At 46.3% G+C, this 17,646-nt stretch overlaps 1 protein-coding gene across 1 annotated transcript in view; it reads right to left on the bottom strand.

Annotated features, from left to right (window-relative positions):
• Positions 1–1,013: 1,013 nt before the first annotated feature.
• The window catches only part of LOC106712746 (laminin subunit alpha-1), a 97,509-nt gene continuing 80,876 nt past the window's right edge, over positions 1,014–17,646 (bottom strand). Inside the window, exons 20-53 of the mRNA XM_045679803.1 lie at positions 12,673–12,844; positions 12,339–12,500; positions 11,949–12,133; positions 10,860–11,057; positions 10,537–10,785; positions 10,180–10,355; positions 9,778–10,039; positions 9,498–9,669; positions 9,181–9,390; positions 8,471–8,979; positions 8,159–8,395; positions 7,805–8,043; positions 7,434–7,672; positions 7,189–7,305; positions 6,906–7,079; positions 6,651–6,817; positions 6,336–6,497; positions 6,095–6,249; positions 5,719–5,982; positions 5,409–5,613; positions 5,088–5,247; positions 4,701–4,936; positions 4,372–4,585; positions 4,172–4,287; positions 3,880–4,067; positions 3,644–3,770; positions 3,477–3,570; positions 3,361–3,422; positions 3,148–3,279; positions 2,893–3,039; positions 2,663–2,804; positions 2,391–2,533; positions 2,091–2,292; positions 1,014–1,982 (exon numbers count right to left, since the gene is read on the bottom strand). Of these exons, the coding sequence (XP_045535759.1) occupies positions 1,840–1,982; positions 2,091–2,292; positions 2,391–2,533; positions 2,663–2,804; positions 2,893–3,039; positions 3,148–3,279; positions 3,361–3,422; positions 3,477–3,570; positions 3,644–3,770; positions 3,880–4,067; positions 4,172–4,287; positions 4,372–4,585; positions 4,701–4,936; positions 5,088–5,247; positions 5,409–5,613; positions 5,719–5,982; positions 6,095–6,249; positions 6,336–6,497; positions 6,651–6,817; positions 6,906–7,079; positions 7,189–7,305; positions 7,434–7,672; positions 7,805–8,043; positions 8,159–8,395; positions 8,471–8,979; positions 9,181–9,390; positions 9,498–9,669; positions 9,778–10,039; positions 10,180–10,355; positions 10,537–10,785; positions 10,860–11,057; positions 11,949–12,133; positions 12,339–12,500; positions 12,673–12,844 (6,360 nt within the window). The 3' untranslated portion in view covers positions 1,014–1,839. The remainder of the gene's footprint in view (positions 1,983–2,090; positions 2,293–2,390; positions 2,534–2,662; positions 2,805–2,892; positions 3,040–3,147; positions 3,280–3,360; positions 3,423–3,476; positions 3,571–3,643; positions 3,771–3,879; positions 4,068–4,171; positions 4,288–4,371; positions 4,586–4,700; positions 4,937–5,087; positions 5,248–5,408; positions 5,614–5,718; positions 5,983–6,094; positions 6,250–6,335; positions 6,498–6,650; positions 6,818–6,905; positions 7,080–7,188; positions 7,306–7,433; positions 7,673–7,804; positions 8,044–8,158; positions 8,396–8,470; positions 8,980–9,180; positions 9,391–9,497; positions 9,670–9,777; positions 10,040–10,179; positions 10,356–10,536; positions 10,786–10,859; positions 11,058–11,948; positions 12,134–12,338; positions 12,501–12,672; positions 12,845–17,646) is intronic.

The raw sequence follows: 17,646 nt of genomic DNA, 5'->3' as shown, positions 1-17,646 counted from the left end.
AAAATGTATTTTCATTTATTTTAAGTGGAATGTGGAATTTTCTATATTTTATTGTTACGTAATAGAGTGTTTAGATTATTTTTTGTGATGTAATAATATGGAATTAAATGAAATAAATGTTTTTTTATTGCCACACAAGGCTTTTATTTCGTAATTTATACAATAAATACCTTTTTATTATTATTATTTACAAAAAAACTAAATACTTATCCTATATTTACACAATAAAAACCTATTGAACACGAAAAAATGTTAAGGTGGGTATAGATTAGAGCATTTACTTGTAACAGAACGAGTCGCACAGTTTTATTGTTGGTTTCTGAGACCAAAAACATCCCTGACGTTATCAAACTGAGATTTTGATCTTAGAAATCCACGGTTAGTATATCACCGTGACTAAGAACATTACATTACATAGAAATGCTTGAGAAAACGCTCTAGTGTATATGCACCTTTATATATATGGTTCGGCGGGAATCCTGCAAAGTTATACATTTAGAGTGTGTACAAATTACATATCACTTCTTTATGTATATTTAAAATGTCCCCCTTTGATCCAGAAGAAAGTTTTGACACGAAGTATTTATTTGTCAGTTGATTTATATATCCAGTACTTAATTTGAATATTAAAGGTGGGTATAGACAAGAGCATTTACTTATAACAAAACAACAAGCCGCTCTATGATATGTTGTTGTGTATTTTCACGAACCAGACGTGCTTTGGAAACTATGCTTTTACCTATATTATACCATTCGTAAGAACATTACATTACATAGAAATGCTTAAGAAAATGCTCTAGTGTATATTCACCTTAAAACCATCTCTGAATAATAATAACCCGTAATCAAAAGCAATAAGACACGTGTATTTATCATACGATTTTTTTTTGTAATTTATTTTTTAAAGTGAACATTTACTTTTATTTAAAAATGCACAAAATGCCAGTTTTTAGTTAATTGTTTTTTATTAAATAATATAATAAATGGATGTATTATCACCTACATTTTCTTGTAAAGTAAATACATTTCAAACTCTCATCTGTGTTTGGTCAAATACAATATTAAACTTATGTTATAAACACAAACTTATTTACAAGTTATCGTAAACTTTAAGAATACTGGTTGCTCAAACATTAAGTACTTTATGTACATGAGTATTGCGTGTTGCTGACACTTATGTAATGTTATATAATAGTTATTTACAATATTAGCCTCTAGCTTAGCCTCTGGGATCCTACATAACTAGCTGATACAGCTCTATTTCCTTTGTTTATATTATTTCATGACGGACTAGTCGACTTCTGCATTTAAACTATTAGAGCATGTTGCTCTTAAGAGCATCCATGGCAAGTAATGGCTTCAAAAACAATCAGTTACTTAAAAATTAATAAGTAAGTACAAATTGAATAAATTTTATTTCTTTGTATTTAAGTTTTTGTTTTAGAACTACCATATCTCAGCGTTTAGATTTGCTGCTAAAAATAACACTAATATCTTTAGATTTGTACTTATAACGCAGAGGCTTTTATTATTTTTATAACATTCTATTTTACTTTAAATAAATGCTCCCTCAAAGTTCTTCAAACTTCATCAAATCATTTCAAACTTATGGCACGATATTATTTCAAATTTTATAGTAATAAGGCACTCTGTTACAAACCCGATATCTCTGTTGTAGGTTTCCTATTCAGTATCATAATATTTTATTTCGAAGAACTTTCTAAAATAAAACTTCTTTATATCTGAGGGATCAGTCCATCGATCCCAGATACGATTTTCAATAAGTATGTGTCACGTGGGACAGGCAGGAGTGTAGAGCCCGCTGCGTGCGCGGCGCCGTCACGTGGGCACGGGGCAGGAGTCCAGCAGCACGTTGTGCAGCGCCTCCAAGTGGCGCCAGTCGCGCGCCTCCCCCGCCACGCTCACCCCGCGCACGCACCCCTTGAAGTTCTCGCGCCCCTCCGACGTGTCTAACGCGCCCTCTGAAATTATACGTCAGTTTACCAGTTCCACAAACACTAACGCTCACTTGCAATTGACAATCACCAGAGGGCGTAGCAGTCGACACAAATGTTTCTGTAGGTATGTACCTGGTAATCCGGCCAGGTACAACGGTGCGGAGAGGTCCGCGGGCAGCAAGGTGGTCGCACGCAGCTCGGGCCCGCCGTCGAGCGCGAGCAGGGCCGCGGCGTGCCAGATGTGCGCGCGCACAGTGTGCCACGCGCCGTCGCACACCGCGCGCCCGCCCGCGCCGCGCGTCTCCGTGCGCGCAGACCCCACACTCAACACCACCTGAAAGTTGCGGTTTAAGCGCATGTAAAATTAATACTTACAAGTTAATAAAGTGCGTTTAGCAAGAGTCACATAATAAAAGAATAGTAATAACTTACGGCGCCGTCTTTGATCTCGAGTACGAATTGCGCGGCGGCGGCGAGCAGGCCGCTGGGCGCGCTCGTGCGGAACTCTAGACGTAGCTCCGCAGAGTCCATGTCCTCCCGCCACCAGCGCCGCGACCACAGCGCGTGCGCGTCACCTGGAAACGTGACCGGTGTCGGAAAAAATTGCGCCACTTTCATTTTAGAACGCGATGATGAAAGTTGTTTTAAATTTTTTGATGGCTGATCAGTAATTTTTTGGTACTAGTTATTAAGAAGTATTTTACCGGCGAAGTAGGCCCCCTGCTCGATGCTGGGGAAGCACTGTCCGAGTCCGCGGTGCGACTGCGCGTCTCGAACCAGGTCCTCGGCGCGCCCGTTCACCGCCACGCGCCGCACGCACCCCACGAACCCGCCCGCTCGGATGATCTGCACAAACACGAATTAAAAATAATTTGTCGTTCAACAACAACATCGGACGGATCGCGTCAATGCTCAACATTACTAAGATACTGACGTTATTGGGTAAGTGGGGCATAGCCTCGGGCGAGGGCAGGCCGCCGACGTAGAGACGAGCGGCGCGGGCGAGCGGCGGCGCGCGGGCCGTGGCCGCAGCCCCACCGCTCTCCAGCACCAGCCGCGAACGCCCCACGCGCACCGACACCTGAAAATGGTGTTAAACAGTGAACATATTCATGACATGTTAACTATCTAAAAGTCACGACCGACTATGGTACAAAACACTACGAAGAAAATCGACTGTCGGACTCACCGCTCGCCAGGTGCCGTCGGCAACGTGAGCGGCGAGGGCGAGCTCGCGGCGCCGCCGGCCGCGCACGATCAGCTTCAGCTTGCCCTCGCGCACCAGCAGTGCCAGGTAGTGCTTTGGTTTCGCTTTTGAGCCCTGGAGCAGAAAATTGTTAAATTTTCAATAATTGCATGAAACATTAATAAGTAAACGTGCTGAAGCCGGAGTTCGACTAACAGGCAGCAGCAGCAGGAGGCCGTCGGGTGCGAAGGTGCGGAAGTGCAGCGCGAGCAGCAGCTCTCCGCGCTCCGCCTGCCCGCGCCCGCCGCGCTCCCCGCGCCCCCCGCGCTCGCCCCGCTCCCCGCGCGCCGGCAGCCGCAGCGTGGCGTAGCTGCCGGACACGTCGCCGAACTTGGCCGCGCCCGCCTCCACCGTGTACGAAGATGTCTGCAACATATTTTGTTATATAGCGATACTATATAAAAAGTAAGGTGTTGAGTTGTGTGTTTGAATAGGTTACCTTGGAGCAGTGCGCGGCGTCGGGCTGCGAGAGCAGGTCGTGAGGGCGCGCGGGCCTGGCCTCTCCCCGGGCGCCACGTCCCAGTCGCGCCCCAGCCGCCTGCACTGCGCTCTCCAAACCTATGAGCCTGCACACACACAATGTTATACATGTCACTAGTTATGTCACATAAAAATAAATTGCATATCTCACTTAGTTGGGAAACTACTATACTAAAACATGATAAAGTTACTCACTGTGAGTCGACAATAAAGTCCTCAATGGTCCCTGCCAGTCCAGCAGTGGGCAGTCCCGTGGGCAGCGCGTTGGGCAGGCGCAGAGCGGGAGGCACGCCGCCCAGAAAGAGGCCGCGGGGCCGAGCCGGCAGCCCGCCGCCCGCCAGTGGCGCAGAGTCCAGCTTACGATCGTCCACCCACACCTCTAGCTAAAGTACATGCGGGGGGTCAATACTGTTTGGATGCTTTTATTTTACTGATTACAAATATTTATTTTTAATATTGTTGTTTGGTAGTAAATGTGCTCGTATACTTGTTTGTGCGCCCGCTGGAGGCGGATGGTGTGCCGGGCTCCGTCGTGAAGCCGCGTACCGTTGTAGCGCCGCCGCAATTCGCCACGCCCCGCCGCCGCCACTATCAACACTTCGCCTAAAAAACACAAATAATATTTTATTCTAAAAGTTCTGATAAGGTGGAAGGTATCCATCAATCCCTCGTTTGTTAGTTTAGCACCTTCGACAAGTGCGATGGCGAGGTAGTGATTGTCGTCGCCGTCGGTGTCCTCTGCGTCGTCGGGGTGTGAGGCGGGGCCGGCGGGCGCGCGCCACAGCAGCAGCGCGGCGGGGCTGCGCGTGCGTACCGATAGCGCGAGCGCCGCGCGCCGCCGCAACGCCGGAGCCCCAACCTCGATGTAGCCCTCGCCATCAAGAATCGCCGACCGCAGCGTCTGCAAACACACTTGTAATTAAAATATAAAAAGTAGTCTTATGTCAATAATATTTTATTGTGCTACGTGAGTATGTCACAAATTTAATTTAGTTTACATAACAACTCTTTCTTACTCGTGTAGCACAGGACCTCTCTAGTCCGCGGCGGTTCGGTGTATCCATGAGGTCGTAGCCCTGGCGGTCCACGGTGAGGGCGCCGAGGCAGCCAAGTAGCGCAGACGCGGCCACTCCCGCACCTGGCGGCGCTCCGCCCACGAAGAAGCGCGCGCCAGGCTCCGGCAGGTCGGCGGGCGCCTGCACCGGTGGGGACGGGGAGCCCAGCGTTTCCTCGCCGTTCACGCGCAGGCTGCCTGGGGACACCCCGCGCTCAAACATCGACACCACGAAACGCGGCCGATGAAACACATTCACACCGTCTCTTTCGTACCAAATTCTATCGGCAACTTTATGAGTCACTTCTCACTTGGCTATTATGGATGGTTGTTGTCGGAATGCGGATACCTTTCTCGAGCTTGTTGGCGGCGAAGACTCGTATGGCCTGCACGTGCGCGGGCCGGCCGTCGCAGTGGCGGCCGCGCGCCGTGATCTCCAGCCGCGCGCTTCGGTAAGCTACGCGGAACGTGACGCGGCATGACACCAGCTCCACTGACACCGACCGGTTCTGCATGTACCAAAATTATGAGGCCAGGTGAGGTCGGGTGAGAAACCATCGCACAATTCTTTTAGTGTTCTCCAAAGTCGGGGAGAGACAGTTTAGTAGATCGAACGAGAAATTTACAAAATAAAAAAGAACGGGGTTATGTTATTTTGAATAGTACTAACATTAGCTTCATCGAGCGCCATGAAGAGAAGCGCGTTTTCATCGCGCGTGCGGAAAGTGAAGGAGAGGCTGAAGTGCCTGCGGTCGGCGGGGCGCAGGCCGGCACGCCGCAGCTCCGCGTACCCCGCGCCCCCAAACCACGTTAGCGCAGGCGAGCCCGCGCCGCCCGCAACACCCGCACCACCCGCAGCGCCCGCGTTGTACCATCTGCACACAACAGACGTTGTTTCGTTTAGAGGAACTAAACGGCTTGTATGTTACATACACATGTTTGCACGATGAGTATCTATGAAGTATGTTTCAAGCCTTCACCTATGAGTGCAGGCGACACAGTGTGCGGTTTCCGGCTGGTGCGCGAAGGCCCAGAGGCCCAGCTCGCGGTCGTCTTCGTGCAGCGCATGCACGCATCCCGGCAGCGGGGCGCCCGCCTCTCCCAGCCACAGCGTGCCCGCCTCCAGCGCGCCCGACTCGCCAGCCTCATTTCTCTCATTTGCCTCCACGCTTTCCGTGCTGTTGGAGCTCACTATACCGGGCTCGCCCGTGCTCTCCACTTTCAACCGCACCGTGCTCCACACTCTAAAGTGTAGAGAAATCGACATGTAACGTTGATGTTAAATTTAATTTACAACATAGAAAATGTCGGTTAAGAGTTAATGCTTGTGAGATTATAACAATTTTGATTTTTAACCTTTCTATTTCAATGCGATAGGAGAGATGATCGGCGTCGTCATGCGTGGGTCGCAGCGGGCGGGGGTGGGCCAGCATGCCGCGGCCCATGCCCACATCCCACGACACCAGCAGTCGCTCATTCTGCACGTACATCTTCAAGTATTTCTCGCCTTCCTGTTAAGAATATTATTCTTCATAAATATATAGTTTATGATAGCGTTAAGCCGATTGGTTGATTATTAGTTTTCCCGTAAAGATACCAGGTCTTGCAGCAGCAGCAGCGTGCCGTTTCTGACGACGCGGTCGAAGGAGACGGCGAGTGCCAGCCGCGTTACGCCGCCGCCGCCCGACACTGAGAACGCGCGCGCACACCCCGCGCCCGCTCCCGTCCCCGCGCCCGGCGACGTCACCGATACAGAGATCTGTGAAGCCGGTGCACAATACTGTCAAATTAATACAGGGCGAAAGACTGATACTTCAATCTAAAATATGATAAGTTTTCTACAATGTAATTAGACAAAGGGGTTATAGCTGTAAGACCCTACTGATTCACTACTGGACATATGTGTACTGACGGAAGCGGCGGCGTCTTTGGCGCGGGCGATGTTGTGTCGCAACGTAGCGAACGCGGGGTCGAGCGTGTGCGCGGCGGCCGCGTGTTCGCGAGCGCGTGCCTCCGCCGCCGCGCTCAGCGCCTCCGCCACCTCGGCGCCGCGCACCGTGTTGCCGCTGATCTGCGATACTGCAATACACGCACTTTATTGGTATCATGTACATAAAAATATTCCTGATGTTATGATGACTATGGTTCAAGAATAGACGGCGTGTACCGTGTTCCTGCGCGGCGCCGAGCGCGGTGTCGCCGAGCCGCTGCAGGTCTGCCAGTCGCCGCCGGAGCTGGTAGCGCGCACGCCGCCGCAGCTCCGCCGCCTCGTCGTACAGCGCGCGCGCTCGAACAAACACGCGGTCCGCCTGCACGCCCGCACGTGACAGCTCCTCGCGCACTGCACGAGATAATTCAACTCTCATAACACCATGACCAAATTTATCAAATAAAATCAAGATATATTGACATTGAATACGTGTCTATAATGAGTTTTGATGTGAGCTCACCTGCGTTGCTGTCAGTCTGTCCGCCGGCGAGCGCGCGCTCCTTCCATCCGAGCGCGCGCAGCTCCACGCTGACCACGTCCACTCCCCGTTGCGCGCCCTCCAGCTGCTTGCGTAACTCTAGCGGTTGCAATAATGTACTCTTATGGAATTAAGCATTTTATGAAATAAAAATGTTCGATCCTTCGAGCCAGATTAAAACCTGATAAAAACTGAGATGAAACTCAAATTTAAATTCACATTCTTACCATCGGCTCTGGCCAGAACGGCGGCTCCCTTGGCCTTCAAGAGCTCCGAGGCCCGCAACTGGTTCTGCGCGGTGTCAACGAGAGGGTTGGGTCCGCGCGCCAGCTTGCCGGCGGTGTCGGCGGCGCCTGTGGCGGCATTGGCAGCTGCGGCGGCCGCCTGCAGTGCGTCCGCCACCTCGGCCCAGGCGCGCGCCGCCCGCACGCCGCCTGCCGCCAGCGCGCGCGTGCCTGCGAATAAACTGAACACGATACCAATTGAGAACACCATACCTGCGCCTCGACCTATACGGTTTTAAATCTTTGTGTGGTCACAAAATATTTATAATTGCCAATCAAGTTTCTCTAAAGTTTTTTTTTGTTGTTTTACTTACTTTTTGTACTCTTTAGCTTTCCTCTTCAATTCGGCGGCATGTTTTTCGACCGGCTGCAGATACTTTTCCTTATAGGCGGGCGTAAGGCTGTAGAGGATGCCCTCCTTCTCCTCTGCGGCCGCAGTAAGGGTCGACAGCTGTCGAAGCAGGCCGGGGAACCCCACGGCCAGGTTGTGGGTTTGCAGCAGCAACGACCTCGCATCATCGGTCATGTTGTCCGTCGAGAGGTTGGATATGTCCTGAAACGAAGACCTTACTTAGACTTAGCTTTAGACACATATTTATACAAGAAAACGTAAAAAGAATTTTAATGAACACAAATTGTGTTTTTCGAACATTCAAATTGGCATTTACTTCTAATACGAGACGACACCGCAAGCCCACATCCCTAATGTGAGCGAGTTTTGGCGTGACCCGCTTTCTCAGCTCGGCGACGGCATCCCCCGCGGAGAAGACGACGTTGGCCAGCCGCGGCAGCTCCTCCGCGCGCCGCTCCCACTGCTCCAGCGCTGCCCGCAACCGCCGCACGCGCCGCCACATGTCCTCTATCCGGTACTCGTACTCGTGTACCGACGTTGATTGCAGATTAACCTGTAAAAATATTGATTCCGATTAGCTTAATACTCGACTTATTGTCATGAATCATGTCTGTGTGTAGTAACTTACCGAATCGGAAACGTCACTAGCTCCAGTCATGTAATCGGAAAGTGTTATTTCTCTTATATTCTTTAACAGATGTCTCGCTTCTTTGATAGCTCTATGAGCGCTCAAATGTTTCTCCCCCCGGGCGAACTCGTCTAGCGCGGCGACCTGCTCCGCCAGCATCCGCCTCTGCTTCAGCACCTCTTCCAGCCAGCTCATGCTCTCCAAGCTGATGTATTGCGCTTCCTTTTCTCTTTTACCCGCTTCGAATTTCACCTTATTGATTGTTCTGAAAGCGTCGTGTTCCATCCTCTCCATTTCACTGATCCAATTTTCGAAGTTTCTCGAATGTTCTATGTCTCTCTTGACGTCGTAGAGAGAATTACGTAGCGAGGTGGCGTCGAGAGCGAACTCCCGGAGGGCGGGGAAAGGCTGCGGAATCCTGCTCAGCTCGTTGAGATCGACGCGTGCGGTCAGCGAGCCCGCCAGCTGGGACATGTCATCCAGCAGGGTCTGTGTGCAGTTATCGCAAGCTGAAAAGGATTGTGTAAAATGGCAATTATAAGTTAATTACTAATCCAAATTGATGATCCAAGTTAAAAATGTTGGTGCGATAGGCGTACTGTCCATAGATGTTAATCATCGTGAAAAAATAAGAGGTAGGCAGTGCTGGATTAGTAAGTAATTCCGTCTCCTACAAAAGTACTTGAGAACACAGATTTATTTAAGCTTACGTTTGCATCCGTCCTCGTCGAGATAGTGTCTGGGGAGCTCGCAGCGGTCGCAGCGGTCGCCGAGCACTTGCGGGCGGCAGCGGCACTGAGCGCGCGCGTCGCAGCGGGCCGCTAGCGCGCCGCGCACGTCGCAGCCGCACGCCGTGCATTTGCCTCCCACGGCCCGTCTGTATCCTGCCGCACAAATCTCGCACCGCGCTCCCGTGTATCCTATGCAAGAGTAAACATAACTTTGTAAACTGTTCACTCACTCAATCATTAAAAAGTGGAGATTTTGAGGATGTAGAACACGATATTACTTAATCAGGGTAACTCACCAGGCATGCAGCGACACCTGAGCGCACCGCCGATGAGAGCGCAGGCGCTGGCGAAGTTCCTGGCGACGGTGGGGCAGGCGCAGGGTTGGCAGCCACCCGCGGCGTCCGGCGCGCCGTAGTAGCCTGCTGCGCAGCGCTCGCACCGTGGCCCCTCCGTGCCCTCCGTGCAATTCTGCAGCAAAGATATAGATTAAAAATAATAAAGTTGGTGAGAATTTTTCAATATGAGATTTTAAATTAGTTCGTTTCTGATTGATAAGTAGTCCTCGGAGTTATTTACCAAGCAATGTCCAGTATCGGGGTGGCAGGTGGCGGAGCGCCCGTTGCAGTCGCAGGGCTGAGCGACGGCGTCGACGTTGATGACGATGGTGCCGGCGACGTTGGCGGTGCTTGCGTCTGCGGGCGGCAGCCAGAAACCTGCGGCGGGGCGCTGGCAGGACGCGTCGGCGTACGGTCGCGGGCACGCACAACGCTCCACGCCCAGAGCCGGTGCTCCTCGGCTCAACCCCGGCACCGCCGTCTCCAAGGACACCTTCAGTACCCTAGTGGCCAAAATGTGACATTAATTTTGTTTACATTTATCTAACACGATTTTTAAATCTATCTGGAGTTTGATTGCAATTTTACATCGAAAAATAAACATTGGAATGAACAAGGAAGTGGTAAATCTGCCAATACTCACAGTACATGAACGGGGTCAGTGTTTGTTGGCGCGCGCGTGGAGACGCGTAGTTGCACACGCGTTAGGCGCTGCAGCACCAGCATGAGCGCGCCGCGCGACGCCGCGCCCTGCCCGCGCACGCGCCACAGCGACTCGTGCAGCCACACCGCGTGCGTGCCGTTCACTGCCGGCACGCGCTGCATCATCACACACATACACACACATGTCACCAGGGTAAACCGACTAACAGAAAACAATCATCCATAAACAAAAATTCGGTGAGACGCCTAGAAATAATACTCGTGGAAAGACACCGATACAAACTATTAAGGTAAGGCTGATAAATTAACAACAAGCAACTAAGATACACGTACTTACTTCATAATAATCCAAGACGAGATTGCGTCCATAAAGCCTAACGAGCGGGAACCTGTCCAAGAGTTCTGTTGAGAGCTGCTCCCCGCCCTCCTCCTCGACGGTGAACCGCAGCGCACCACCATACGACATAACGCGGTCGCCTAAAAACAGCGGTCCCAGCTCCACGTACACCGGCACCGGCGTCCGGGGCACCGCTATAGTGGCGTCGGGAAACCGCGTGTGCACCGCTAACAGCGACTCCTGGTCTATCTATAGTGGAATATATTACAAATAACTACTATTGTATCTCTTATAAAAAAAATAATGTGGGAAATATAACTTACAGAAGCACGTGTCTCGGCGGGCACGAGCGTGAGGTGGAGAGGGGCGGGTGCGTGCAGAGCGGCGCGAGTGACGGCCGCCTGCGTGCACTGCGCGCTGCGCCCGAAGCAGAAGCAGGCGGTGCAGCCGGACGGGTTCTCTTCCGCCAGGCCGAATGTACCCTCTAAGCATCTATCGCACTTATCGCCAACCACGTTCTCCTGTTTCCGAAAATTAGACTTATTAAAAAAATGTTTTTTTTGCTGTATTTAATGTTTGTACTAACACTATTGTCTAGGTTTATGTTCGACGAGAGTTCCTAAATTAAAACTTTTCTCGACTGAGTAAAACGATGATCATTTTTGTAAGTAATCAAAACAGAGTTTCGCGATGTCCGACAATAGAAGTGACGTTAACCTATGCATATAATTTTTTTCAACATCACACAATCTTGCGCGCGGTTTTTTCAACAGGCTGCCAATCATATTGTCGCTTTACACTATATCAATATTTTTTTCGAGTTTAACATCCACGTCGGTGAATGCGAAATAAAAATTGGGATGTGTTGTAGCTGTCACGATTAATGTACACAGCTGCCTAGCAGTGTACGTCGCAGTGTACGGCAATGTACCCGGCCTAGATGTTCGACCATGTGATGTTTATGAAGCCGATAGGCGATATGTGTTTTTTTTTGTGCTTGACTGATTGAATTTTATTTTTGAGACGTATTAAGGCTTCATTATCTATATATATAAAAGAAAGTTGTGTTAGTTACACCATTTATAACTCAAGAACGGCTGAATCGATTTAGCTGAAAATTGGTGGGTAGGTAGCTTAGAACCAGGAAAAGGACATAGGATAATTTTTACCCCTTTTTCTTTTCTTTTTTTTATTCCGGGCGGACGGAGTCGCGGGCAAAAGCTAGTGTTTAATAAACTTTTCACATTAAAAACTTGTTCTAGCAAATGTTGCGCAAACAACACTGTGTTATTGTGCTATGTTCTGGCAGTTTTAACTTTAAGAAAGCTTATAAAACTGCCTCTGTGTGGTTTTAATGAACCAAAACAGGATACTTACTAATGCATTGATTTTGGCAACGTGTTGAATCGTACCTTACAAAGGCAACGTCCGTGATCATCGCAAGGGCAGATACCGTCCTTACAGCCGCGCGTGCCGGCCACCGCGCATGCGCAGGACTTGCAGCGCGGCCCGAAGTGGCCCGCCGCGCATCGGTCACACGACCGCCCGCTCCAGCCCGCCCGGCACTCGCACTGGCCCGACACCGGGTCGCAGCTCGCTGGAATTCGAACAATGCTAGAGCAGATCCTATTAATTGTACTTTTTACGTAACTAAGAATTAAAGATTTGTGAGAGCTTTTTGCTTCAGCAAATTATTTTCATAATTTATGGCACTTGACACAAAATTATTCGGAGTAAGTAATAGGTGCTTGTTGGTCATTTCATAAATTAAATAAACAGTAAATAGAGTGTGTGGCACTGACATGAGAGGGAGCCGGGTCCACAAGCGCAGGGAGGGCATCCGTGTGCACGGCCCCAATAGCCACGCGCGCATTGCGCGCAGGCAGGCCCGCGGGTGCGCGCCGGGCACACACAGCGCCCGCTCGCGCTCGAGCACACTTTACCCGCAGAACACGTCGGACACGCTGCAATACAACAAACACCTTTATTAACTCCACACGTATTGTTTTATCCTCTGCGCCATAATCCTGTTGGACAGTGTCTTTGGTCGGTAGATTATTCAATGTTCATATGCCATGAAAAATATCATCTTGACATTATGAATGAGTGAATGGTTTTTTTACAGTATAGACTAACGCAAGCATCCCGCGGGTCCGAAGCCGTAGTATCCGGGCAGGCAGTGGTCACAGCGCGCGCCGCCTGCTCCCCGCGCGCAAGCGCAGGCGCCCGTGGCGGGGTCGCAGGCCGCCGCACCCGCGCCGCATGCGCAGCGCCGGCACCCGCCCACCTCCAAACCCCAGTACCCTTCCTGCACGACACATGTTAATTTAGTATTGACAAATAGGTTCATGGGATTGAAGTTGTAACTAACATTATTAATTAATTAAAGAATTAATTAATAATAAAAGTACTTAATTAAAAGTTTAATTTTCAATGGATTTAAAAGTCTTTTATAATATATTAATATAATATATTATTCAATATTTAGATACTTAATTAATGGATGAAATATATTAAAAGAAAATATAAAAATATAATGGGGAGTTCATGTAATGAAAGTTGGAAAAAAGAGTTAAAGTCCCATGGAGAGTTCGCGTAATGAAAATTTTCAAAATTTTTCTAAGTTGAAAAATTATTGAGTGTTCACGTATTGAACTTTTATTTTTTTCCATTGATAAAAAGTACATGTTTGGACTTGGAATTGTAAGGGGAATATGAATTAATAATTAAAAATTTAGGGGATAAAAGTGGATTTTAATGCATGAATGCCCTAGAGGGTAAATGGCTCGTGTTATACATTTTGAGTGCATAGCTATACATGTGGGTGTGTGGTGTGACCAAAGTGGAAATATGAGAAATTCCAAAAAGGTCAAAATTGAATGTAAATATGTTAATATATCAATAATAGATATAAATTGATATAACTTTGTATATTTTAAGAGGGGGTATACAGAGTTAATAAAGAAATATTTACATAATAATAATAATAAATTATTATTATTATAACACTAGACGCATCAATATTAAAATAATTATATGAGTGAAAGGTCTCAAAGAAAGTGCTCTGATAGAGACGTATACATAATTGCATGAATGATAATGATTTCACATAAGTTGAAGGTCTCGTATTTTTTTTCATATTTATATATATATCTGATACCAACTGAATATAGTGGTAATCTAATCATTCGCTATATATATCAGTATGGGAGGAGTATGTGCTAGCGCTTCGGTGTTGGAATATACTCAGAACCATATTTTAGAGCTACGGCTTTAAGATAAGGGAATTCAATGTCTTAGAGGCTTGCTTCTATGATACATTGAATTACAAAACTTTCCGAAGTTGACTTAGACTAAATATATGGACTAAGAGGCTGTGAAGCTTGGTGTCTGGAAGTGGATTATATCGATCTAGCAAATATGTGAATACATACTTGCAGCAGTAATGCGTTGTGTATAAGTGCTGAGATTGTATACAATTTTAGTGCTGTACATTGATGCTTATTGCGAGACGATATGACGACTTGTGAAGGTTATGAGAGATGTTGTCTATGACATATTGGAATTGGTTTTCCATGAGTTGGTGATAGCACTCTAAACCGGAGCTTGTTGTTTATTGTCTACCGATGGTACATCTCTGATGCGACTATCACCGGATTGATATTTTCCATGGAGTGGATTACTGAGTACTTCATAGTAGTATGAATACATTATATTGGTCTGAGTTGATGGAGGTATTTGCTAAGATATTGTTGTTTGCTGCGATATCTGGTATGCGTCTTGAATGATGTACATTGGAGATCTTATGATGACCTTGTGCAAATTCAGTGATAGCGCCTGATATTGTAGTATGACGCTTATCTTAATTAGATTTGCCCAAGTCGGATCTCTTGCTTCGAGATTGCAGACTGTCTGACCTCCCATGTTTAACAGAATTAATATGGCCAGTAAATTGTCCACATTTTGAAATATTAATGACGAATTGTCATTGAGTGACGCAAATTTGATCGATGTCTATGCTTTGCAATAAGACACAAAATCTCACCAACTGAATAATTGAATATACTGATAAATGAATTTTGGCAAATAGCTTTCTTGATCATAGTTGGTGGAGCATATGCATTTGTCTCATGCGTGGTGGTAGCTGGAGGGAACAAAGTTCTCAAGGCTGCGAAAGCATTTGCTCAACGTTGGACCCCACCCCTTGAGGCGAGCAGTAGACTCACAATGCGCTCTACAGGCTGAGACCTGTGCTGACTATGACCTGAGAGTCTTGCCTTATTTTATTAACACCTGTCGGTGTACAACACGCATTGATATGCGATATCGATTGAATTTGTGCTTACGCACTGACAATGAGTTGATACTCACTTGCTGGTTCGCCAGTATTTATTGGAATCCAAAGGCCAACTATTGTCCCTACTTCGGGGGGAGTGCAATAGTGGGTCGGCACTCACCGCACACAGCGGGAGATGTTTTTGGAGCTGTGTGCCTCCCCACATTTTTTTTTAAGAAATGAGGGGAGCGACTAATACTTGTAATGGGAATTGTAAATATAGCTTGTAAGCCTTTTACAAGTATAATAAAGATAATTTTAATTTCCTTTAATTTTAATTAATTATTAAGAGATACTAAACTCGGATTCGAGAATGGAAGTGAATAGTCATTACTCCAGATATAACCTAAAAGAATCAGTTACTATAAAAACACAACGTAGCACAAAATCCTAAATTAGACGATCACATATATAAAATATCCCTGGCACAAATAACAAACTCAATCTTTGGAAAGATATACAAATTTTGTGGCCTTAGTCTACTGCAAAACTTTGTATAAATTGAGAGTTTGCATATATTTTAAAAAAAGATAGTTACAAAGTGAAGATGACGATTGAGAATTTCTCGGTTTACATTTAATATTTCTGAATGAATGATTATTACTGTTATTTTAAAAGTAAAAAAAAGTTTTCTTGAAATCGTATCCCTTTGCGCTGCTTTATATTATGCTTAATTAACCATTAACTCTTTTAGTGCTCGTTTATTCGTAAAGAAAACTGACACGTTTTATAGACCACTAAAAATTAAACAAAACAGTTCTCGTATTCCACTATGCACAGAGGATACAATGTGCATTTAAATAATAACAGTATTGTTTATATGTAGAAGTTGTCTCGTACTTTTCCCAATTAATAACACCATCAATCAACGCATGAAAGCAGAGTTTATTAAAAATAATAGCTGTCTATGGTCAATTTATGAGACAATTTGAAGCAATCGACAATACAGCAGTGGGGGGAAGGGAGGGGGGACCTACCGCAGACGGCGATCTATCTCAGTTAATCTGTCTCATCGCATTATGTAAAGTGTAATTCATATCATTTTGATTGTTCAGACTTTAAATTTATTACACAACGCGAAACGTATAACATCGGAGATATTTAAGGACATCTCAATTAGTATTTGGTTGAGGTCTAAACATCGTAATAGTATTTACAAGCATATTTAAACGATGGTACAGTTCACAGCTGCATTAGCTGCTGTATCTACGTTCAAAACTACCACACAGAAAATAAGCGTGAAGTGGAATTAATTATTCCGCATTTCATTTGACGAGTTTCTGTGCCTGAGAACAAATTTCAGTTCTCTTCCTTTTCACACCTTATTCTAATAAGGATGGGACAGGAAGGGAAGTAGACTCGGCGGGGAAGGGGATAACAGCAGAAATTTCTAGGACATAAATTTGTTGGTCCGCATTAAAGACCTTTAGTTTAAAGGGAGCTGGCAACTTCCTTAGAAATGTCTAGTTGACATTTCGCCGGCTATAAAGCACCATGCGGGTGTAACGGAGCGGGATTTATGGTCCGCCGTGTAATTGTAGCGATAATTGGCAACGGCCTTTCCCGCCCTGCGCTAGCCGCCATTTTGAATTGTATTACAGGAACAGAAAGAGGACATTGATTGCATATTCAATATTTAAAAAAAAAAAAAACATTTTATAAAAATACGGTGGGATCAGAAATCAAGCACAAATAAGTAAATTTTTAACAGTCGTAATTTAAAATTTAATAAAAGCCAATTTAGGGGAGGGTTTAAAAGATTTTTATAAAAGCCCTGAGAAGTACACGGGACTAAAGATATGTCACGTGACTTACGTAGACTGTCAAGTTAGAGACAGTAATTCAGTAATTGAACTTCTGTTGGAATTAGTTACGTATACTGTTTGAATTTTTTAATTAGTTACTTCTTTAAATTATAAGTCATCTTCATAAAATCGCATTGACGTAAAAGCCTTTGCGACTCAACACATTCATTCAGTGCGTCAGTCGGCAGTTGATTTGTGCAAATAGGTCGCAATGATTTGTGCGCACTGCAACTACCTAACGCACTTTGTTTAGCGAACGAAGGATACGAATTATGATACTTAGAACCTCGTTGCTGCACCGGTCATACCTTATTAACTCACCGCCAACGCAACACGGTTAACTACTTCTGTTCTAAATGTCAAGAACTAGAACAGAACGTATCGATTAGAACATAGTGAGACTTTCTTCGCTATTCTGTACATACAACTAACGTTACTTAATATGTGTTCGTTTCACCGCGCTAATCTCCAGAGTTATTAAACGGATTTAAGTAATACCTTTTGCATTTGATAGATCAATTACACAAGAAGGTTATAATCGTTCTAAGAGTTTAATGAACCATACAAAATTAATAACAAAAAGGTCATCATCATCATCATCATCATCAGCTCACTATACGTCCCCACCGAGGTGCTCGGAGCCTACCCCTTTTTGGGGTGACTAGGCCATAGTCAACCACGCTGGCCAAGTGCGGGTTGACTTCACCCATATCATTGAATTTCTTCTCAGATATGTGCAGGTTGCATCACGATGTTTTCCTTCACCGTAAGAACGTCGGATAAATGTACATATGTAAATCGAAAGGCGAAAAATACATTGGTACATGGCGGGATTCGAACCCAGGACCAGCAGATTGCAAATCAAGTGCTAAACCCCTGAGCCACCGACGCTCCTCAAAAAGGTCGCTTAGCGTAAATAACAATAGATGTGAGTCAACACGATTGGACAATTTTTTTTAAAGCATAGCG

The sequence above is a fragment of the Papilio machaon genome, chromosome 1 (genome assembly GCF_912999745.1).
Source record: "Papilio machaon chromosome 1, ilPapMach1.1, whole genome shotgun sequence".
Lineage (NCBI taxonomy): Eukaryota > Metazoa > Arthropoda > Insecta > Lepidoptera > Papilionidae > Papilio > Papilio machaon.
Note: the sequence above shows the minus strand (reverse complement) of the source record. Positions and strands in the feature narration are given on the sequence as shown.